Here is a 24,646-nt window from a genome sequence, read left to right as displayed (position 1 = left end):
TTGAAAGAATTAAAAGAACAGTTTCGAGTCAATCCTTGTATTTTTCATCTGGTCGAGGGTTTTTAGAAAATAATTAGAAATAAGTAATGCACTTACTTTTCAGACAGAGTAATTATACAGTAATCTAATTACACAGTAGAAGATGTAATTAGTAGTTAGTAATTAATTACTTTTTTTTTTTTTTTTTTTTTTAGAGTAACTTACCCAACACTGTAAATTATATTGTCAGTCCTTGACCTGTGTGCCAACTATCTCATACGCTCCGCCATTTGCATCGGCTTGTTTACGAGCACATATTATATATATATATATGTTTATATGTGCATATATGCCTAGCCACCAGATGGCAGAATTTATTTTTGCCTACACTTCTCAACGGAGTTCGTCTGTCTTTAATGTTTGTACAATGTTGTTGGCTTTTAATATGGCGATACCCGTCCAACGTGGGTACTGAAGTCAGGTTTTTTAAAGTTTAAACACAGTGTTAAAATGACTGAATTGACACATGCTCAGTACGAGTCCAGTGACGATGAACTCCCCGAGGAGGTCGCCTTTGACGAGTCCAAAACTGCTGCGTTGAAGAGTGTAAAAGACGCGCTAGAGTCAGCCAAAAGGTGAGTGTTTGTGATTCCACTGCTTCTAGTTTATAGAGGCAGAGCATATCGGCACAACATAAAACATTCTCACAGAACATATGACGTGACAGCCGTTATATCCACATGAAAGTAAAGAACCAAGAAAGAACAAGATGATGCATTTTTGTCTCATTTGATTCTTGCTGAGTTGTTAATAGTGTTAAAGAAATGATTTTTCATAAACATTGCAATTCATCATTTTGTTTTCAGAGAAAAGAACCTATTGAAAGAGAAGCGAAGGAAAAGACAGCTGCTTTTCCAAGAGCAAAAGGTACAACGTGGTGAATAGTATCCTCAGGATATCTACTCTATTATTTTAAGTTAAAGTTCATTCACTTAATAAATTGTATTTATTAAGTGAATAAGTTTGCACAGTTAGCATGTGCAAACTGTGCCTTGGGAAAGGCACAGTTTGCACATGCTAACATACTTGCAGTAGCATGATTTACTAATAACACTGTACATTTGCAAATATGAAGACAACATGATCTAAATCTAACTTCTGTTGCTTTAAAGAAGAGAAAGTGTCTTCCTGAAGACCTCTTGGAAGAATTTGATGCCTTGCCTGAAAAGTAAGTGCATAGTTGAACAAAATCTGGTTTAAGACATCAAATCATTTTTGAAACCTTTTAAACGATCTCCTTTCTTTTTAGAAGGCCCAAGACATCGGGCAGCAACAAAGGTAATTTTTTTTTTTTTAAACTACTTATTAATTTCCTATAATTTTTCCTTTTGTTGTCTAGTTTTAGTAACAGTTTAAAACACTGTCAATATTTGAAACAACTCACTAATACTTAATCTTATAGATGAGGAAGAGACCGAGGACATGAAGTCATCCAAGACAGTCTCCAAAAGGTTAACAACTATTTAACAATAATGTTTACTGACACCTTACTGAAAGGGTCCAGCATATACAGAGGATGAGGAAACACAGTATTGTCTGATTTCAGTTTACAGGACAGCTACAGTGTAGTCAGGCTGAAGGATGGGTCAGCTGCCAAAACAATGCAACAAAGTGCCACGGATTTCATTCAGTCCCGCCTTTACGGACCAGGAACCAAAAGAACCACCAGTAAGATATCGCATCACCTCTAAGCCTACACGCCACTGTTCAGACCATTCTTTTTGCCAGATTTATTTCTCATACAACCTCCAAATCTTCATAATGGTGTGTAAATGTTATCTACAGATGCAGCGCGTCTATCCCTCCAAAAGAAAAGGGGCCTAAACCAAGGTGCAGCTGTAGAGTTTGCCAATAAAAAATGGGGTGAGTTTTGAGATTATAAAGTTCGTCAGGTATACTATGTCTGGAGTGTGATTTGAAAGCAACAGGCTGAGCTGTCTATGTTTACTTACAGGTGCTGACCATAAAGTGAAGGCTGAAAAGTCCAACAAGAGATTTATACAAAAACAGAAGCTGGTTCCCTCCTGAGTCCTAAAACAGCAGAAAGAACTGGTGGATTATGAGTGCAACATTCAGGAACTACTTTATCTTTTGGTGTTCTCTGATTCACCTGAGGATCAAGTCTGGAGACAGCCTCCAACGTACAGCTGCTGTTGACCGTGGATCACATTTTTAACGAGGACACCTATATTTCAAACCGTCATTAAAGGGATAGTTCACTCCAAAATAAACATTCGATTATCATTTACTCACTTTCATGCCATCCCAGATGTGAATGACTTTCTTCTGCAGAAGACAAGACGAAGATTTTTAGAAGAACATCTCAGCTCTATAGGTCCTCTGAATGCTAGTTAATGGTGGCCAGAATTTTGAAGCTTCAAAAATCACATGAAGGCAGCATAAAAGTAATCCATACCACTTCAGTGGTTTAATGTATGTCTTCTGAAGTGATGCAATCACTTTGGGAGAGGAACAGATCAATATTTTAATCTTTTTTTTTTTTTTTACTATAAATTTACTAGTAAAAAAATGACTTAGCTATTGATCTGTTTTTCACCCACACCCATAATATCGTTTCTGAAGACAGATTTAACCACTGGAGTCTTATGGATTACTTTTATGCTGCCTTTGTGATTTTTAAAGCTTGACATTTCTGGTCACCATTCACTTGCATTGTATGGACCTACAGAGCTGGGATATTTTTCTAAAGATCTTTGTGTTCAGCAGAAGAAAGAAAGAAAGTCATACACATCTTAGCATGATGGTGAGTAAATGATGAGAGAATTTAAATTTTTGGTTGAACTATCCCTTTAAACCTCATACAGTTAATATGTTTAACATGTATAAATAATCAGACATACTTTTGAGTAATTTGTTTGTTGTGCATCAAATAAGATTCATGTGATGAATTTAAATTGGCCAATATCTTTTTGGGAGTGGCACATGCTGAATGTGTATTTTCTAAATATTTTGGATATTTACTGTAAACTTAAATAAATGTAAGCCTCTGCAAGGAATGACAATTCTGGTATCTGCATTTTTCGAGTCAATGTACAGTCTACAAAACAACACGTGATGAGACACTTTTGGATATGATTAACACTGGCTTTGTTAGGGAGTTCTTATGTACATACAGTGTAAATATATACTTAGTTACTAACTAGTTTTACCACCAAAAATGTTGTGCAACAGCCAAATATACATTAGTGTGTGTGAAAACAGACCTGCTATATTTTGTTCAACTGGGTATTTGTTTTATTACTAAAAATGATAAGACAGTGTTGATGACAATACTGTACCATTTCTCCTCGTTTTAAAAGTACTGATGGTCTGAGAGCTTGACTGGTAAACAGGAGAATATACAATGGAGCAGGCTTGCCTCTCCGGAACAGGATATGACCTTATTTTACCATGTTCCTGTCACACATTCAAACTGCACAAAAACAGTGCAGGCAATGAGTGATGAGAGAACACCTGAAAACGGACTTTAAAAAGATGGAATAAGGGATCAGGATGGATGAAAAGACCATAGACATCAATACAATTACAAATCAAAGTGTCCGAACATTGCATCAATCCTGATGTGTAGTTGGCAGAGGGAGGGTGCGCTTGCACAAAGAAAGGCATAACTCAAAACAGCTCACATTAACACTCTATACCAAGTACCACCACTAAGGATGAGTCCAGCAGTGTTAGGTTTTGTAGATTTTAATTTTTTTTAAGATAACTAAATGTTTCACTCATCATGTTAATATAATTTTAATAGTTTTTTTTTTATTTTTTTATTTTTATTTTTTTTAATGGTAAAGTACACAAGCTGAGACTTGAAAATAGCAGGGTTTTACCGCAGTGGGACCTTAGTTATTTGGTCTTGCTCACTCTGCCAGCTTTCAACCAAGAACAAATATATCTTATATGCAATTTTACTGATAATAACATTAATAATGTCATAATAATTTTCCTCATGCCTTGTAAATAAGGAAACAAACAATCAGCCTGCTGCGCCTCCCACAAAATAAAAAAGACAAAGAAAAAAAAAAAAAGACCATAATGATTTGGGATTTTATCTGACTGTGAAGGATCTCTCTCCTAATGTGTCTTTAGACCGGTTTAGGCCTGGGTGAAGAGGATCCAGTCTATCAGAGAGCCAGGATGGGTCTGGCCATGTGGAGGCTCAGTTCATCAGGCCATGGTTTAAAAGCTGGGCCCCAGGTTTCAGGAGTCTGGGATGGACTAGGATTATGTGGGCCTCTTTCACGTGGTTATTTGTGGGATGATTCTCCATGGGTTAGTGCAGGTAATCATCTACTGATGCAAAGGCGCAGGATCCACTGCCTGTGCGAGCCATGAGGGACAGACTCTGAGATGCCTGGCCGACGGCAAGTGCCAAGGGAGGCTGCTTTGGCAGATTATGAGTCTCTGAATAACAAAAACACATGTGTAAGATTCTGCTTATTGTATCAACTTAAAGGGACAGTTCACCCAAAAATGTAAATTCTCTCATTTACTCACTTTCATGCCATTCCAGATGTGTTTGACTTACTTTCTTCTGCTGAACATAAACTAAGATTTTTAGAAGAATATCTCAGCTCTGTAGGTCCTTTTATTGCAAGTGAATGATGGCCAGACCTTCGAAGCTCCAAAAATCACAGTGATAAAGATCAAGTGATATGATAGGTGTGGGTGAGAAACAGATCGATATTTCAATCCTTTTTACTATAAATCTCCACTTTCACTTTCAGAATGTTTTGAAGGAGATTTATAGTAAAAAAGGACTTAATTATTTATCTGTTTCTTACCCACACCTATCATATCACTTCTGAAGACATGGATTAAACAACTGGAGATGTATGGATTATTTTTATGATGACTTGATTTTTGAAAGGTTTAGTCACAATTCACTTGCATTGTAAGGACCTACAGAGCTGAGATATTCTTCTAAAAATCTTTGTGTTCTGCAAAAGAAAGGAAGTCATACACATCTGGGATGGCAAGAGTGAGAGAATGTTCATTTTTTAGGTGAACAATCACTTTAACTTCTAATATCTAAAACAAGAAGACTATAACTGTACCTAATATTGCACTGTTGAGTGTAGAGCAAACAGGCTCTCTCTGGATGGAGTCCAGCTGGTAGCCCACAGGGCTGTTCCATGGATCTGAATATGCCAGCAAACTGAACGCATCCTACAAGAAAGAAAGGGGCGAGAGAGAGAGAGAGACAGAAAGAATCCTTAGGGTAAATAAAAAGTATGCAGTTGACCTAATCTTTTCAGTCTCAATCATTACCAAAAGACATTATATACAGTTTTTTTGTTGTTGTTTTTTTTACCCCCTAAAGGGCTATTTTAATATCAAATGTGATTCAATAAATGATATCATCTCATACAACAATGCATATAATTACAAGTACAAGCTGCACCTACATTCCCCAAACTTCAGAACACATGAGTATTGATGGCAGTACCTTGAGCATCTTCTTATTGGCTGAGTTTTTGCCCCGTTCACGACGCAGGTGTTCACTCATGCTCTGTAGTTCTCGTCCAAACTGGATCATTCTCTCGATGGCTGCCTGGCTCCCCCCACACAACTGTCTCTTAGATTGAGTGCTGTCCACCTCTGTGTACAGAGCATCCATTCAAGCACTGTACTGCATTCATTTTGCATTACAAATGGTTGGAAGTAAAATGCACAAAATCAGATTTTCTGAACAGATTACACAGGAGAAACTTTTGCCTGCTTGCAAACAGATCTCATTGATTTAAAGGTATTATTGAAAAGTTCCCCTTAAGGAAATAGTTCTTCAATAATTTATTCACATTCATGTCATTTCAAGCCTGTATGACTTTTTTCCCTCTGTGGAACACACATGGAGATGTTTGATTAGATAGCCCTCTGTCTTTTCATTACAATGGCAATGAATTGTGCCTCAATTTAAAGCTTGAAAAGGACACAAAAGTATAATTTAAGTAGTCTAGTCACTCATCAACACACAATGCACGTCAAGGTTTTAGCTGAAAAATGACTTAAATTCTGGGTTGTTTCTCACCAAAACGTATGTCTTCAGAAGACTTGTAACATGATGCACGAGTTGCATGGACTACTTTTATACTTTGGGGTTCTTTTTAAGCTTTAAAGTGAGGCCCTATCCACTGCCATTGTATTGAAAAGAAGCAGGGGGGACCTTCATTAAAACTAGGGATGTGCAAAACTACCAATTTTCATAATCGACAAGTCAGTCGGTTGTTTGAATGACTAGTCGGCGTTAAAGATAATAATGTCTAATATAGGCTCCGTTATGATCACGTGACCCTTATCAGATGTATTTCAGAGGGATATATGGATGCTAAGTGCAGCATTTCAACATGGTAACTAACGGTTATGCAACAAATAAATAGGCTAGCTAAAACACTTTATTACACAAAATTGACAGAATCAGCAAAAAACTTTAATCTCTCCACATCACCTCATAAATATGAGAACATTACTCACAGCAGAGGATTTAATGTCCAACAGTGATCGTCTTGTAATGTGTTGTTGATGCAGCGCTTTGATGGCTGTAACAGCAGCAGTGCATAAATGGACTAAACTTAAAGCATTAAAGAGACGAAAGTTCTTTCAGAGGGTTTTACTGTGCTGACTATTATTCACTTTTAATATGAGAATTGCATCTCCCATTAAAACCACCAACACTAAAAATATAAATGTTAGTAGCTGACCCCACTAATCAACTAGGCAGTTGTTGGACATCTAGTCGATTAGTCAACAACTGTGGCACATCCCTAATTAAAACGTCTCCTTCTGTATACCGCATATGAAGGAAAGCCATACTGCAAGTGCTTAGGACGACATAAAGATGAGTGAATTATTACAGCATCTTAATTTTTAGGTGAACTATTCCTTTAACAGTGAGCCTACTCAATCTACACACCCATATTTGCATCGCAGTCCTCCAGCTCAGTCTCATGTGTAGAGCTGCCATTCAGAAATCCATTTGAGGAGGACTCGGACACACCGTTTGAGCAGTGATCAACCTCCATCTCCACCTCAGTGCTGTAGGAGAACGAGACAACATTTACACAACAGCACAAAAAGGAACTATTCAACGACTTATGCAGCTAAATAATATACAGTAGTTTCCCTGCAAAATCATCACTTAAAGGGATAATTCACCCTTCATGCTATCCCAGAAGTGTGAGACTTTCTTTCTTCTGCTGAACATAAAGATTTTTTGAAAAATATTTCAGCTCTGTAGGTCCATAAAATGCAAGTGAATGGTGACCAGAACTTTGATAGACCAAAATGCATATAAAGGCAGCATAAAAGTAATCCATATGACTCCAGTGGTTAAATCCATATCTTCAGAAACAATATGATAGGTATGGGTGACAAACAGATGAATATTCAAGTTCTTTTGGTGCTTCAAAATTTTGGTACCCATTCACTTAGAACCTACAGAGCCATACACATCTGGGCTGGCATGAGGGGGAGTAAATGATGAGATAATTTTTTTTATTTTTGGGTGAACTATCCCTTTAAGCTTGTGATCATCAACCCTTGCTTATGCTACAAAGCATTTGTGGAGCTAATTTTATGATGTGCAGTTATTTTTTAGTAGTACTGCAGTTTTACGTCTGTTAAACTGTTATAAATAAAACCATGTAAAAAAACAATATTCACTGTGCTATGTAACAGGATGTACCTAGAGTTGGTCTGCTGGCCCCGACTGCCATTTAGGACACCAAGATCGGTGCTTGGCAGGGTAGCGGGACATGACTTGTGAATATGGGCAGAGGTGTGTCCTTTACTTGATAAAACTCCATTACAGTAATTACTATCAAAACCTGGAGACAGAGAAAAGCACAAATCATCAGGAAGAACCACTGATAACATCGCTTATTCATGGTGCTGTTTAATCAAATAGATGAAAAAAAAAAATGAAAATGATTTACTGGCTATCAATGTTTAGATGAAAAAATTATTTTTTGTCGTCTTTTGCCAAGATATTGCCCACCCATGCTGGGTGAAGACAAGAATGGAAATATGATAAGATTTGCATGGTAGCCTGCCACTGCAACATCCTTTAGTAGTGTGCGTGTAGTGTGTGCACCTGTCTGGTAGGCCTGGGAGCTGCTGGCTTTGTGGGCTGGACTGTTGAAGAGGCGGGGGGAGCCTGGGTAACTATCCTGTGATTTAGGGCTTCTTCCACCCAGACACCTGACCTCACTGTCAGTCCCATTCACCATCTCAATAAACTGCCTGACTCTGGACAAACAGGCAGAAGGAGACAGGGACACGTCATGAATATATAATCCTCACAGGAGGTTCATTCTTGAGGAATTTGATCTATTACACTCACTTCAACATAAATAGGAGGTCTGGGCTTCTCTCTAACAGGGTGGGGTAAAGTTGCTGAGTGGTCTCTATAGCCTCTCCCATTCTGCCAGACAGGACCAGCTTCTGGATCTCTGCAATCAAAAATGTTGAAATCATTACTGAAGTCCCAGTGGGACAATACCTGCAGCTTTTGTGTTACCAACAATGTTCACCCCAAATATTATACGTCTGTCATCATTTACACTCCCTCATGATGTTTCAAATTCCTATGACTTTCTTTCTTCCGTGGAACACAAAAGGAGATGTTAGGTGGAATGACAGTCTCAGTCACCACTGACTTGATCTTTTTTCTATACTATGAAAGAATGGTGAATGAAGCTGTAAATCCCTTATATTCTGCCTATCAGCTTCTTTTGTGTTCTGTGGTAGAAAAAAAAAGTCAAATGGGTTTGTAACAACATGAGGGTGTGTAAATGATGACAGAAGTTTCATTTTTGGGTGAACTATTCCTTTAATAGTGTTGTTATGGGGGGAACTTACTCTGTCTGTTTTTGATAGAAGCGAGTTCCTCATGCACGGCCTGGTCAGTTGATTTGGCAAAGGCTTCAGCAGTGGCACAGTAGCTGTGATGAACCAGATAAGAGGCCACCATCCTACAAAAAGAGTTAAGACAGAAGAGAGTAATTCAGAATGAGCATTTAAGAAATACACAGAAAAACAAAAGAACGCAAAACCAATGGGAGCATCAATAATGTTACCTCTCTACCACATCCATATTATTTTTGGTAGGTGTTTGTAATCCAATGTCAACCTTATAAAAATACGCAAAATCAAAAGTACTCACTTCTGAATCATGGCCTGCCATTCTCCCTCTCTCTCGCCAATGGGGAAACGGTCAATCTGGGACTGAATCTTAGTTCTCCATTCACGCATGTAATCCTCAATATCAAAGACAAAGGGGTGCTGCCCAAAGTTGGCATCCACGACCTCCCCTGGGGTCTGTAGACCCACTGTAGGGTACAGGTTAGGCTGAAAGGGAAATAATCAAAATTTACTAGATGTGGATTGCATAAAAGAAAATAAAAGAAATAGTTCACCCAAAAATGAAAAGTTCTCATCATTTACTCAACCCTTATGCCATCTCAGATGTGAATGACTTTCTTTATTCTTCTGAACACAAACGAAGATTTTTAGATATAAAATATCTCCACTCTATCAGTCCATACAACGCAAGTGAATGGGTACCAAAAATTTGAAGCTCTAAAACACAAAGGCAGCATAAAGGTAATCCATATGACTCCAGTGGTTTAATCAATGTCTTCTGAAGCGATCTAATCGATTTTGGGTGAGAACAGACCAAAATGTAACTCCTTTTACACTATACATTTTGCCATTGCAGTCTCTTGGCACGATCATTATTTCAAGCTCGATTACACTTCCTAGTGCGTGACGCATGCACAGAGCACTAGATGGCGTAACTGAGATTAAAATCATGATCACCAAGGAGACTGCTCATGTCAAGATAAATAGTGAAAAGGAGCTTTATTTTGGTCTGTTCTCTCCCAAAACCGATTAGATCGCTTCAGAATACACGGATTAAAACCACTGGAGTCGTATGGATTACTTTTATGCAGCTTTATGTGCTTTTTGGAGCTTCAAAGTTTTTGTCACAATTCACTTGCATTGTGTGGACCTACAGAGCGGAAATATTCTCCTAAAAATCAATGTTTGTGTTCAGCAGAATAAAGAAAGTCACACATCTACCATAGCATGAGGGGAAGTATACGATGATAGAATTTTCATTTTTGGGAGAAATATCACTAACTATTACTGCCATCTTTTATAAAGGAATGGTCAAATCTTACTTCCTTGCCATGGGTTCTGGTGGGATTTTAAAGTGTACATATTCTGTCAGCTACTTTCTTACACTAAAACCATGTGTTGGGAATTTTTAAATCACTCTAAGAGCACAGACCAGTGCAGGATATAACTATATAATTAAAAATGCTAGTTTATTGGTCAGGTCAGGGGGGCAGGCGCATATTAGCTGTTTTGTGATGCTTTCAGGAGAATAACTCAGAAAGCTGGAGCTCATTGTCCAATAGAGAGAAAGGTCAGGGCCGCTAAACTGACATACTTCACAGAAGTACTCAAAGTAACATGAATGCTGGTCACTAGCCAACTGTGTTTTCTGCTCAATGGATTATTGTTTTATCCCCAAACAGGCCTCTGTTCGTTCAGCAAGAGAAATGTTTAGGGGCTGTCAGTCCAACATCTTGAAAGATGAAGGAAGGACAAGACAGTAACAAAAGGTTTCCCCTACTATATCTAAAATGGAGGATTATTATGGTAATGAACAAATGTGACATACAGTATATATGACATCACATACGCACATAAACAGAATGTAATCAGATTTTAAACAATCTGAAAAAGCCTTTTGTTGAAATATTACAAAAAACCTGCAGTATAATATACAATCTCAGATATAAAAAAAAAAGACTTACCGGTAAATCTGTAAAGGCTATGCCTGAAAAACATAACACACAATTACATACATTACTATCAACATCAATTAAAACTTTCTAACTGTTCTATGATGCAAATATGCATGCTATGTTTAAAGCCAAAACTGATGCTATTCAGTTATAATCCTAAATCAGATGCATAATCCTAAATCAACCTATTTGGCAAATGTTCCATTCCTAGAGATTTCTAAGTAATGTTAAAGCATTCACTAAATTAATGGAGGAGGCTGTGCAGTTGTTACAATAGTAATAAAGAGAACAAATGTAACAGTTAAAGGAATAGTTCATCATCAAACCTGACACAATGTGTTTAATGACAGCATATTTGATTTGAGAGCTTCAGCATAGGCCAGGATTTTCAGTAAACAACAACTTTAATTCCAGGCTGTTCGTCAGACTTGGAATATACTGCAAAAGTCATATATACCAATTTTATGATACTCTGTCATTTTGGAGCTTGACAGCACTCATCCACTCATTCACTTTTTTTATACACAAAAAAAGTGGCCAGGATATTCTTTAAAAAAAAAAAAAAAAAAAATCCTGTTTTGTGTTCAACTGAAAAAAGAAAGGGCTTTGGAACAACCTGAGGGGGAGTCAATAATGACAGAATGTGTTTGGGGTGGGGGTGAACTATTCCTTTAAGAACAGTTGACACCAATATTTAATGTCCTCTTAATAGATCCAGTGTAATACGAATGGTTACTACCTAGACTGTGTCCATTTTTTGTGTAGAAACAAGTATTGTTGATGAGGTTTACACAGCAGCCAATCACATCGCCTGTTGTAAATGTTGGACCATAGGGCTGTCCAGTGCCGGAAGAGCAGAAGGAGTGGCCATCATCTCCATGGTAACCATACGAGTGTTTGTCCCAACCTAAGGGCAGAATATTGTGCACTTTCTTTTGCATATTAGGAACAATGAGCTGCAAAAATACTAAGGAGAGAGAATTGCACCCCCTCTAACTCTTATCTCCCAGGCAAGCTGCAGCCTCAAAGAGGAACTGACCTGTGTATGTGACAGTCAAAAAGGTGGAGGGAGTAATTAAGCTTAACATGCCCACTTTCTTCATCTAAACTTCTCCATGGTCATCCAGAAATAGAATGCACGTCTAAGATATTTCACACAAAACTCACCTGGCAATAATGACATACTACCTAATGTGTCACAGGAAAGCAAATAAAATGTCTTAATGCAATGAAACAAAAGCAGACAAAGACTAGTGACACACCTGAAAGCATCGTTTTACCTGGGAGTCTGTTCATGTTGACACCTTGAGCTGACAGGCCAATCCCCATGTACCTGATCACAAGAGACAAAAGGTTACATTAGAGTAGAAATTATGCTTAATTACAGTTTACAGGCTGTTATTCATCATTTCCTCATCAAAAATTAAATACCGGTATGCAATTCCAAGTTCTTGCAATCAAAATACCAAATTCCTTCTCTTTGAAGGCCCCTTACCCATCTCGTCCTTTACTGATGATTTTCACCTCAAAGTAGTAGACTCCACAGGCAGCTGGGATAGGGTGTGTTGCACGGACAGATGCTGCATCTTTAGGTGTCTTTCCATGACCTGAATGACAATGTAAAAATGTACAAAAAAAATATCTGGAACATTTGTTACTTTTCAACACCCCCCAGCATTTCATGTACAGCAAAAGGCTGTAATGGCAAGAACACTTAGCGATATAATCAGTGTTTTTGCTGAGAGTGCAGTATGGTTTGAGTTTCTGATATTTTGCCTGGCATTTAGGGTATATTTGTTTTGATATTCAAAAGCAGTTTATTTCAGGTGAATATGTTTGCTTAAAATTTGGGACTTCATATACAACCAACACCGTTAAAGGACTGTTCGGGGTTACGTTTATTCATTTGGCAGAAGCTTTTATCCTGTATTTATTATTTAAATGCAGGTTAAGCTCAATCAACAGCATTTGTGTCAATGTTGATTACCATAGAAAATAATTTATTCTCGTCCTTGGGGTCAATCCATATCCATAAACGTTAAAATACAACCTGTTTTTAAATGTATAGCCACACGACATAAACATTATACATGTTAGCATGATTTGTGTGATAAAATCGTTCAAAGTGCCTTTCAAGGCAAGTTAGTCCACTCTGTGGCCATTTTGGGAATGCTCCCGGGCAGCTATTTCTATTTACACAAGTGGCATGCAAGTACAGCTCCTACCTACGTGACTAGGGAAAGATGGAAATCTCCAAAATGGTTGGTCAAGATTACGATCAAAGAACATATTTTAAATCAGCAGTTAAATCTGACAACAATGGTATCAAAAATGTTGCTTCTTTAGCTGAGATTATGCTAAAAAAATGCTGTTTTCAGGTTGGTCCAGCTCATACGCATGCTCATTTTCGAGATGATTTAAATAAACAGACACTTAAGAGCTTATGATTGAATCATTATTGCAGTGATTTATATGTTTCAGCTGGCAACAATTCTTTTAACCCTAACTGATGCAGTGTGTAGCTTCTCATTTCTTAAACAACCATGTTAGAAGACGTATCCCATGGTCGTGGAAAAGATGTTACTGTGTTTTAGAAGGGGCCAATTATTGGCCTGCATCAAGCAAAGAAAACATCTAAGGAGATTGCTGATGTCACAGGAATTGGGTTAAGAACTGAACAACGCATATTTAAAACCTGGAAGAATAGTGGTGAACCGTCAGCTTCGCAGAAGAAATGTGGTCGGTAAAAAATCTTGAATGATCGTGAAGACACATCGTAAAAAAAATCAACAGTAGAACTCACGGCTATGTGAAAAGAGCATTTCCACATGCACAATGAAATGAGAATTTACAGGATTGGGACTAAACAGCTGTGTGGCCACAAGAAAGCCACTTGTTAGTGAGGCTAATCAGAAAAACGACTTCAATTTGCTAGGGAGCATAAAGATTGGACTGTGGAGCAATGGAAAAAGGTCATGTGGTCTGATGAGTCCAGATTTACCCTATTTCAAAGCGATGGGCGAGTCAGGGTAAGAAGGGAAGCGCATGAAGTGATGCACCCGTCATGCATAGTGCCCACTGTACAAGCCTCTGGAGGCAGTGTTATGATCTGGGGTTGCTTCAATTGGTCAAGTCTAGGCTCAGCAATGTTATATGGTAATAAAATGAAGTCAGCTGAATACCTGAATGTACTGAATGACCAGGTTATCCCACCAATAGATTTTTTCTTCGCTGACGGCACAGGCATATTCCAGGATGACAATGCCAAGATTCAGCAGGCTCAAATTGGCCACCACAGAGTCCTGACCTTAACCCCATTGAAAGTCTTTGGGATGTGCCGGAGAAGACTTTACGGAGTGGTTCGACTCTCCAATAATCAATACAAGATCTCGGGCCAAACTTAATTCAACTCTGGACGGAAATAAATCTTGTGACGCTGTCTATGGTTGTCGAAACAATGCCATGACAAATGTGCACCGTAATCAAAGCTAAAAGCCGGTTTAACGAAATATTGGAGTATGCAACCTTTTTTTGGCCAGGCAGTGTAATAGGTGATTGGCTTTTGTACCCGAAAGGAAAAACTTCCATTTCTACATCCACCCAGTGTTAATCTCGTCGATGAAATCACTTACAAAAACGTTTGTTGACGAAGGATTTTTAAAAATTTCGTCAACGATAATGAATAAGAGATGAAAGACGCATCATGATGAAAATATAAAGAGAAAAAATAATACTACAACATATTAACAGTGCATGATAAAAACAGAGAAGAAACTGTTACAATAGAATAATCCATTATGTTGAGGATTTCCCCGCTTGATTTACGTGATTTGAATGTGCTGAACACTGCACATATAATGGCGTGAATGAACAGTTGAACTTGAACTAAGTTACGCTCCAATCACAATATGCGTAACAGTCTCTAAAGCATGAAGAATTCAGAACGCAGTAGGCCAACTTCTAAAGAGTAGCTAATACTTCATTATATGCTATTATTTCAGGAGCTCAGATTTTCACAACAAGGACAGTTGTACAGTTTTTTGTTTGTAACCTATCTGTTATACACTAACTAGCCGCGTTTCCACTATCGGGCCAAATAAGGGTGTGCTAGTGCATGCCAGGGCCAGTTGCGTTCCCACTGTCAATTCCAGGGTTTCCTCTGGGCCAACGGCCAATGGCCTTTGGCCCGCCGATTACCCTTGGGCCAAACAAGGCCAACTGGGGATTGAGGCAGGGTCAATGTCAAAGGCAGAGTTTCGTTGAGTCAGGTTAGAGGTTTCAGCATCAAGATCGCCAAACTTGCAGGTTGTGTATCCAACACACATCAGTACAGGTTTAGGAAACATTACAAAATCACGGGCACGGTACAAATCCATTAAAATGCACAATGGACAAAGCGGTGCCCAAAGATCATGATTCGAGATCATGGACGTGCGCTGGGACATCGTCTGGCTGTAAGAGGAGAGACCACTCGGGACACCATGGCAGTAACATGGTAGTTATCTAGCAAGCTAATGTTTACAAACTATATAAACTCGATATTCTAGATAACTAGATAACATAATACTTCAGCTTGAGCTTACCTCTTGCTTGTGAAATGGGCAGGGTGTGTGACATTGGCACCAGGGTGGCGTATTAAGGGTGGGTTTTAGGGTAACGCTGCAGGGCTATTGACCCGATGGTGGGAATGCAGATCGATTTTATCTCACAGCTTGAGGTCCGAGGCTATTGGCCCCGGCTCGCACTGGCCCGATAGTGGAAGAGGCTACTGAACACTTTATTAGGAACACTATGGTCCTAATAAAGTACCAGATGTGGTCTTCTGCTTTTATAGCCCATCCGCCTCAAGGTTCGACGTGTTGTGCATTCTGAGATGCTATTCTGCTCACTAAAACTGTACAGAGTGGTTATCTGAGTTACCATAGCTTTTCTGTCAGCTCAAACCAGTATGGCCATTCTCCATTGACCTCTATCATCAACAAGGTGTTTCCTTCCGCAGGACTGCCGCTCACTGGATATTTTTGCCACAATTCGAAATAAACTCAAGAGACTGTGGTGCGTGAAAATCCCAGAACTACTCAAACCGACCCGTCTGGCACCAACAATCATGCCACAGTCGAAATCACTGAGATCACATTTTTTCCCCCATTCTGATGGTTGATGTGAACATTAACTGAAGCTCCAAACCTGCATCTGCATGATTTTATGCATTGCCCTACTGCCACACAATTGACTGATTAGATAGTCACATGAATAAGTAGGTGTACAGGTGTTCCTAATAAAGTGCTCAGTGAGTGTGTTTGATACATGTTTAAATTAAGAAAATGTTTATACATTTTTCTTAGTGTTTGAATATTTGATTAAAGTTAGATCTGTTACAGGTCGACAAATGTTTTTGCCATTTTGCACATTATCATCAACTAAAAGATAGTGTTTTTGTAAAACTGACTTCAATTATTGAATATGACATGACATGAAATATTTACACATTTTAAAGGACATTTTCGTCAGAAGAGTAAAACTATGACTAAACCAAAAAACTATGTAAAAAGTAACACTGCATCCGCCATATTGGGCGTTACAATTTCGCCCATTCATTTTAATGCAAGTGCTCCGTCTCGGGCCAAATTGTCTCTGAATTGCTTCCTAACCATTTCTGTGGTTATTTCCAATATTTTAACTTTGTTGTCATGATGAAACCATGTAATCCCAATAAGCAATTTTAATCACACAAAAATCATCTTAACACATATAATGTTTACATTTAATCTTGTTGCTACACTTTTGAAACAGTGTGTATTTTAATGCAGACTAGCCCCATTGACTTCCACTGTACGTGCCTCTCTGTAAACGTGAATACTTTTTCTTTTATTTAACTAAACCAACAAGGGACAAGTTAAAATTAATTTTTTGGGTACTTAACATTTTGTCACAAATGCTGTTGATTGTATGAAACCTGGGGCATGCAATTCAGACTTAGCCAGTGAAAAATGCCTAAAATAATATGTAGCCTATAGATTTATAAAAACATTTTAAGACATGTTGGTTTAATGTTAATAAAAGACAGTCTACCTGAAACATTACCTGTCGTCAGTACTGACTGGCCTAATTAATAATGTGGCCTACCTTTATGACTCAGCTAAGGGAACCTCACCGACTTCCATCAGGTCAATTACTAGATTATGGAATCATATTAGGCAACTAAATCTTTTAATAAAAATATTTACAGCTCTTCTTAATCTGGTATTTTCCTATTAAAACCCTTACATATTCGCGACGGCAAACAATCTGCCTCTACAGGCCTTTCTGAAGCTTACCCGCCAGGCTTGATCAATGCCTGATGACAGCTCTAACAGTCTTGTTTGAGTGCATCAGCGGTGTCTATTCAGACTTGGCACACAGATCATGTTGTCAAAGGTGATGACAATGACTGAATTTCTGCAGTGAAACTCCATAGGTGCGTCCGGAAATGACAGAAGCATCTTCATAGCTCGGTGAAACTCACCACCATCTCCTTGCTACAGTATACGAACTTTGTGTGCAAACTAAAGCTATTACCGTTGATTTTCAACTGCTATTTATCGTATATGTGCACATTGCTATACATAAAACAACATCACGTATCCATACACACACAGTTAGCTCATTTGAAACTTTTAGCAGTAGCTAAATTGACAGACAATGCTGACTGCTCAGGAATGATGCTAAAAATGCTAATAGAGGCTATTTTTATTCAAAGTGCTGTCAAACTTCTAAGCCCTGGTTAATACTCGTTTGCTTAGATCTGCTATTGTACTCGATGATGATCACTCAAGGACATCCCTATTTCATAACGATAGCTTGTGAGAACAAAAAGGACGCAACTGAGTTTGACTTATAGGCAACGCGAGCATACTGAAGCTAAGCGAAGTGTCTTTACATTGCCATTAATCGGAGGTGAAACTGGTCACGAGCTAACCTGGCTAATGATCTGAACATTTAGCTTGTAAACAACTTGCTATTCTGCTGTTTGTGTTCAGTTGCTGTTAGCCTTCCATTACCCTTATAATGCACCCGGAGGTTGTTCTGAGACAGGCCGATGTAGCTGAACTTGTCTTTGGGGCTCCAGGATCTGGGCAGCGGGGTCTCCTGCTCGTTGACGGCCGGATAAAGACGTCTGAGCCGCTGATTGAGCTCTTTTTCCTGCTCATTGAGAGCCAAGTCTCCGTGTACGACAACCGACATCAGAAACCCACAGCCCGATGACGGTGCTGACATCGCGATCCTATTCCTGCCCTCGATACCAACAGCTTGCCAGCTATCTTTAGCTGGACAGCTTTCTAACAGTGTCCAGTGGCAAACGCGACCACTGTCAGACCCGGCAGGAGGAGATCCGCAGAGATTTTGGGCTTGTTTTATTCGGATCGGATGGCTTAGCCGACCAGCTAACTGCGATTAGCCACAAACAGCCTCTCTGATAGAGTTAGCAAGACGCTCAAGATAATTAATCACGTAAATACACCGAAACGGCAGCTCACAAAGACAGAACAGACATCCAGAAAGTTTATCCTTGATTTTTAGGACGACATGCAGCCGATAGGACAAACGTAATTATCTAAAAGCAAAGCAAAGACAGCAGCACAGGGAACCCCGATCTTTTGTTTGTTGTTAGTGTGAAATCCAGCCATCTGATTGGCTCTCTCAAGGTCCAGTCACACTTCCTCGAGGACTGGTACATGACTAGACATAAGCTACCAATCTTCCTTTTCACTTGGGTTGTTATCCAAGAGAATGTGAATGTGAAACGAGCACGACAATGTGCCTATTTCAGTGTTTCATTAATTGAATTATTTAGTCAGTAATTTGTATATGATAGAATAATGGAGTTAGTGCAGGTTTGAACCACACAAACTCACAACAAACACCATAGCAATCAACGTTTTTTCAACACAGAATTAATGATTTTCATTTTTTAAAAAAATCCTTTTATATTTTACATAATCAACTTTATTAATTATACATCGCACAGTATACATTTATGTATTTTTTAATGGTGATTTCTACAGTCCTTAAAGGGATAGTTCACCCAAAAATGAAAATTCTCTCATCATTTACTCACCATCATGCCATCCCAGATGTGTATGACTTTCGTTCTTCTGCTGAACACAAACCAGTGGTGTAGCCAAGGGTGGGCCAGGGTAGGCCTGGTCCCACCCAAATTAGACCAGGCCCACCCAGAATTTGAGAGATTATTCTTTGACTTCAAATATATATTTATAAAATAGTTTTTTTAAAAAAAAAATTATAAATTCTTATTTCTGGAAGTGTGAGAGAAATGTTTGAATGTGTCGCTTCTCTTTTGTCAAGGAAGATTAGGTAAAAACAAATTTGGGTGAAAACTTGGCCCACCCAATTTTATTGAGGCCCACCCAAAAGTAATTTCCTGGCTAAGATTTTTAGAAGACTATTTAATCTCTGTGAGTCCTCACAATGCAAGTAAATGGGTACCAGAATTTTGAAGCTCCAAAAAGCACATAAAGGAGGCATAATATATAAATTCTTCTCCCTGCCCAGTAGGTGGTGATATGCACAAGGATGGCCAAAAACAAAAGAAGAAGAATGTGGACATTTTTGGTACGCATTTACTTGCACTGTGGGGACCTACAGAGCTGAAATATTCTTCTAAAAATCTTTTTGTGTTCAGCAGAAGAAAGTCATACACTTGGGCAGGGTCAGTGCAGTTAATCTTGGGCAGGACCAAAACAATTTATGAATAAAATGAGTATAAAATATTGCTTTTTATTATACCTTTACATTTGCACACTGTATGTAAAAGTGGAATGTAATATTATTATTCTATTTTATTTTATTCTGCAGGCTTTGCAGCAATTGTGAATGTTCCTGAATGTGTTCCTTGTGATTTTGATACAGCAAAAACAAGTGACTTCTTGGACCTATAATGAGAGCTGGGTCTGATGTCTTGGTCTTCTAGATGTCATTTATCTAGTAATATTTTTGTAAACTGTGTCACGTGGATTCTTGTGCAGTATTAACAATTCATTCATGCAAGAAAAAGTATGCATGCTAGTTTGTGTTTATGAGTAAAAACTTTCTCAGGTCATACACTGTGCTCCAAGTGAAACATGGCAAAGTCAAATCATTACAACATGACAGAATTATGTTGTTAATATATTATATAACCTAGAACATATTCTGTATCTGATATGTTGAAGGTTAAGGGATTTATACCTACTGCAAACACCCAATGACTTGCATTTGACATATCTAACAAAATTATTAAATGGTAATTATTTAGACAGAAAAAATGCATCAGTAAACCTGCAGTAGACATTGTTATTGGATTGTTAATTTCACCCTTCCAAGGCACACTAAACAAATATATACAGAATTTTTTATACAGGTTATAAAAATATATACTGTATGGTGAGATAATTCTGTCAAATTGGATAAGATTTTCTTTTTTTTTTTTTAAACAATTCTAAAGGTTAGCTTGCTATTTCAACATGAAATTAAGTTGTATATTACTAAATTAAATCTATGCACTTTGTATATTTTTAATTGTTTATCCATGAACTCTGGAATGAACTGGAAAAGTTTCCACAAACCTTCAGGACAATTGGCACATCCAGTCACAATATATCCACTCATAACAGTCACATATTGCTTTGCTTTGGTCTTTAAGGTGGTACACAGTCCCACAACTCACGGCACAGGCACTGACATAGGCCGTACACCATGATAATAAGAAGACTGACGGGTACCAGACTGACCAGCAAAACCCCCATTGTGGTATGCTGCATGATTAGCAAGTAGACACCCAAAGGCAATGAGCTGAAGTACAGCAGCCCCAACAGCCAGACCAGGGCCCTGGCTGAGGTCTGGCATAGCAGGGCTGCACAGTTCCACACCGTCCATCTCTGTGTAACGGAGGCCATGGAGTCCAGGCTGGAAGAGCGGTAATCCCTAGCTGGAGCTGGGCTATGCGAAGGAATTACAGACTCCTGTTGGGGGTCCATAATGGTAATGACCATGTAATTGGAACGAATTGAAGTAGGCGAAGTTGAGGCAGAGTGACCCACCAGGGAGGTGAGATGTCTGTGGCTGAAGAGAATCTTGCCTTGGTTCTCATTCAGGTTCTGATGCTTCTGTGTCTGGATGGACAGTGCTGTCACCAGGTTGTACTCATCTGGCAGACTTTCCACAGCCTCTCCGGGAAGGTCCGTGATGTAGCGGCAGAACGGACATACCACCGCATTGGGCGACGATTCACCTAAATCAAGGATTTTTGCAAGGCACTTGGCACACAGATAATGACAGCACTCAAGTACCTTGGGACGTCGGCTTGACAGGCTGTAAGCACAGTAGCAGATCTTGCATTCCAGTTCCTCTGTGGTGCAGCCACCCACCACATCTTCTGGAAGTTGTCCCATCATGTCTCCTTCCTCTCAACGTTTTCTCATCGGCTGGTTGTAGTCAAAGCTGTGCGGGAACATGGTTGCGAGGCAGCTGCAATGCCACTCCTGGTGTCCTGTGCAGGCTATGGCAGAAGGGAGCATTGCCTACACTGTGCCACAGGGCTCTGGATGGGTTTGTGCTGAGGAACCTTTCATGCACTATGTGGAAGGGTGGGGTGAGGCCACCACCGAAAAGATAACTGTTAACACAGCAGTAGAGAACAAACACCACAGCAACAAAGCAAGCCCTGTAAAACCAGGGCTGGAATTTTCTAGCCAGGGCCTTTGTTGCCACTGAAATTCAGTCCAATTAGTGGCTCCACACTTCTTTCTGGTACACAGTACTTTTTTTGCTTGCTCCATGACAGATTATATATATATAAAAAAAAAAACCTTTGAGTGACTTTTGTCCAGAACCAGACAAATTATGTTAAATTCAGATCATTACACAAAATACAAGAAAACATTTTAAAGTTATTATTCTTTCACAAATGTGTGAAATGTGTGATTGTTTGAAGCTGTAATCTTGAACAACAGCCAGATCAGCATTTTGCTGAGCAACATCATAAAATAGGTCATTGCTTTCTACTGAGCCTTTCTCTCAGAGACAGGTATTACTGAGATTTTACCATATCAAATGAGAATTCATTGACATAGGACTGAAATGTTTTTCTAACATAGTGTGCAGTTTGAATATTATAATCAAAGACATTTCAAAGGCACTAATTTTCTTCCATATTCAAATTATTCAGATTTCAAGATAGCACCAGCCCTTAAAGGAATATTCTGGGTTCAATTCAAGTCAATCTCAATCTACAGCATTTGTGGCATAATTTTGATTAAAACCAAAGTTAATTTTGACTCGTCCCTCATTTTCTTAAAAAAAAAAAAAAGAAAAAAGAAAAAGGTTTCCAGTGAGGCACTTACAATGGAAATGAATGGGGCCAATCCATAAATGTGAAAATACTCACTGTTTCAAAAGTATAGCCACAAAAAGTAAACAATGTGTGTGTTAACATGATTTTAGTGTGATAAAATTGCTTACTAACCTTTTCTGTGTAAAGTTATATTCAATTTTACAACTTCGTTTCCATGACAACATAACATCGTAAACCCTGCAATTCAGGTTTTAGTAGTCCACTGTAAAAGTGACAATCTAAACAACTTTACAGCTCAAATAATACACAAGTTTTAACGAAGAAAGAATGTGTGCTTTTATAAAATTTTAAGCTTCACATTTCTGCCTTTAAACCCTCCAAATACTGGCCCCATTCACTTCCATTGTAGGTGCCTCACTGGAACCTCGATTTTTCCTTTTTTATTTTTTTAAATAAAAGTATGGACGAGTCAAAATTAATCTAGTGGTAATCAACATTATGCAACAAATGCTGTCGATTGATCTTAACTTGTATTGTACCCGGAATATTCCTTCAAATGTGATAGAGGTGGGCAATTTTGTCCTTTCTTCTAAAGTCTGGAGAGGCCTTCTTTACTTGACAATTAGGTCCAAGTCTGTGTAACTAAGGAAGTCTCTGTGGCTTCTGTGATAATTTGGTATATTTCAGATGGAAAAGGAATTGCGAACATGACAATATTATTGCTTTGGAGTTTCATAGCGCTGGCATTTATTTATAGAATTGGAAGTCAGTTAGAACAAGAGTAAGACCCAGGCTTGAGGCACTAAATTATTTCAAGTGTTTTTCAATCCTGGCCTTGGAATACACTCCATTGGAAAATATTGCATACATCATGCTTTCTCATGATTTCATAAAATTGTCCTACTGTTGTGGGGTAAGATACCATTAGGAATTGTACACAGCTATAATCTTTGAGAATTATATAAATAAATAATAAATCACAATTGCTTTACTTTTCATTTTACAATTAGTTGCAATATTTTGCTAACTGTAGGAGTGTGGCGGCTGTTTCTACAAGCATTTTAAAGTGATGTATACTGCGCCCTAGTGGTGAACCTGCTGTTCCTAAAATAATTAATAATTGTATTATGTTAACAGCAACTAAACATTTAATTATTGAGGTAAATCTAGTCCACTCCAGACCAGGAAAGAAGCAAATAAAAAAAAATGTGTTCAAAAGAATTCAGCTTTAGAATGATGAAGAAGAATAAAAAAAACATAGTGCATTATTCTATAATTGTTATATTATTCTAAGTGAATAAAAAGTCCGTGTTTGATTTGTACTTAATTTTCAGCAATAAATTGCCAGCATAGGTCAATTAGAGCAGGTGGCAGAAGCCAGACAGCTGACTGAGCGATGACGTAAGAGTCCCAACAGCTACCAGGAGCGGCTTGAATGACGTCAGCGACAAAACAACAATAAAATAAACAGCAGCTGGCCGTGCGCGTGAGAAGCGGGGACCGGGCTCGCGTTCGATTGCGATGGCTTATCAGAGTGGAAGTGAAAGCCTGGATGCTTTAGAGGTGGAGCCGGTGGGTCAAATCGCAGGCGAGAGTTCCTTCCGAGCACTCAACTCAGGTGGAGAGATGGCGAAGAAAGAGGAAGAGCAGCTTGAGGCAGACAGAAACACTGCAGGCATTTATCCACTGTGTCGTTTATCTAAACTGATTAACTGGAAAAGACCATTATGGACTTCCGTCTTCTTCGCAACTACAAATATTGTCTTTTGGTGAGACATGACACAGCGCATTTTCCTTTGTCACAAATTTCTATGACATCACTTATTGTTTGAACGCACAATGCTATATCAGAAAATATTTTGCATTAATACATATTTATCATACCTTATCGTACTTTTTCCAATGCACTATATTCCTCTGCCTAAAATTAAATCAGTAGGCCTACATTTTTTAGTATACTAGAAGCCCCTAAGGCAGAGGTGCCCAAACTTTTTACCACGAAGGGCCAAAAGTAAATGTTGCATATATCAAACTGTATTATTTTAAGATTAAATATTAATACTGCAAAACACACAGAACTCTAAAATTTTAATAATCAAGTGTCCTATACTTGCACAATGTACATAATTGATTTCAATATAATTTTTATGTATGTTGTGTCACTTTGGATAAAATGTCTGCTAAACGACTAAATGTAATGAGCGTCTCTTAAAACATGGTTACTGTCTCTTTAAGAACAGCGCATCTCCTCATATTGAACACACAGTAGTTCTGTGCAGTTTTGGAGAGATGAAGATACAATGGCTTGTCGTAATACTGTCAAGTAGGATATTGTTTTGTGACAAAGAAGATATTAAAGATATTTCTTATCATAGACATAGGCTACACAATGGCCTGGATTTCACTCAGTATTACCATTTATTGGGACTGCCAAATGTAATAG

At 38.4% G+C, this 24,646-nt stretch overlaps 4 protein-coding genes across 6 annotated transcripts in view; 2 read left to right on the top strand and 2 right to left on the bottom strand.

Annotated features, from left to right (window-relative positions):
* Nucleotides 1-346: 346 nt before the first annotated feature.
* Nucleotides 347-4,082, top strand: nol7 (nucleolar protein 7). The gene is made up of 8 exons (XM_051699920.1): nt 347-614; nt 846-906; nt 1,152-1,207; nt 1,289-1,317; nt 1,442-1,490; nt 1,586-1,707; nt 1,825-1,902; nt 1,994-4,082. Exons 1-8 carry the CDS (start codon nt 490-492, stop codon nt 2,065-2,067), a joined length of 594 nt encoding a protein of 197 aa, XP_051555880.1. The 5' UTR covers nt 347-489; the 3' UTR covers nt 2,068-4,082.
* Nucleotides 3,272-18,556, bottom strand: LOC127442115 (ran-binding protein 9-like). 3 transcript variants are annotated; one of them, XM_051699915.1, is made up of 14 exons: nt 17,912-18,553; nt 12,367-12,478; nt 12,152-12,204; nt 11,611-11,778; nt 10,881-10,903; nt 9,218-9,402; nt 8,914-9,026; nt 8,396-8,504; nt 8,147-8,301; nt 7,739-7,880; nt 6,968-7,089; nt 5,504-5,655; nt 5,112-5,223; nt 3,272-4,458 (listed from the first exon to the last, which is right to left on the bottom strand). In XM_051699915.1, exons 1-14 carry the CDS (start codon nt 18,126-18,128, stop codon nt 4,328-4,330), a joined length of 1,794 nt encoding a protein of 597 aa, XP_051555875.1. In that variant the 5' UTR covers nt 18,129-18,553; the 3' UTR covers nt 3,272-4,327. The 3 variants fall into 3 exon arrangements, 2 of the variants coding, with proteins under 2 accessions (XP_051555875.1, XP_051555876.1); XM_051699916.1 differs by lacking the exon at nt 17,912-18,553 and adding an exon at nt 17,189-17,893; XR_007897437.1 differs by lacking the exon at nt 3,272-4,458 and having other exon boundaries at nt 5,504-5,686; nt 17,912-18,556.
* Nucleotides 18,557-19,572: 1,016 nt separating this feature from the next.
* The window catches only part of LOC127442639 (E3 ubiquitin-protein ligase RNF182-like), a 5,813-nt gene continuing 739 nt past the window's right edge, over nt 19,573-24,646 (bottom strand). The window contains exon 2 of the mRNA XM_051700815.1: nt 19,573-21,484. Coding sequence (XP_051556775.1) covers nt 20,549-21,304 — 756 coding nt within the window. The 5' untranslated portion in view covers nt 21,305-21,484 and the 3' untranslated portion in view covers nt 19,573-20,548. The remainder of the gene's footprint in view (nt 21,485-24,646) is intronic.
* Nucleotides 23,514-24,646, top strand: part of LOC127442638 (reticulophagy regulator 1-like) — a 27,315-nt gene continuing 26,182 nt past the window's right edge. The window contains exon 1 of the mRNA XM_051700814.1: nt 23,514-23,972. Coding sequence (XP_051556774.1) covers nt 23,725-23,972 — 248 coding nt within the window. The 5' untranslated portion in view covers nt 23,514-23,724. The remainder of the gene's footprint in view (nt 23,973-24,646) is intronic.

Source organism: Myxocyprinus asiaticus, chromosome 6 (genome assembly GCF_019703515.2).
Source record: "Myxocyprinus asiaticus isolate MX2 ecotype Aquarium Trade chromosome 6, UBuf_Myxa_2, whole genome shotgun sequence".
Classification (NCBI taxonomy): domain Eukaryota; kingdom Metazoa; phylum Chordata; class Actinopteri; order Cypriniformes; family Catostomidae; genus Myxocyprinus; species Myxocyprinus asiaticus.
This window is presented reverse-complemented; position numbering and strand designations above follow the sequence as displayed.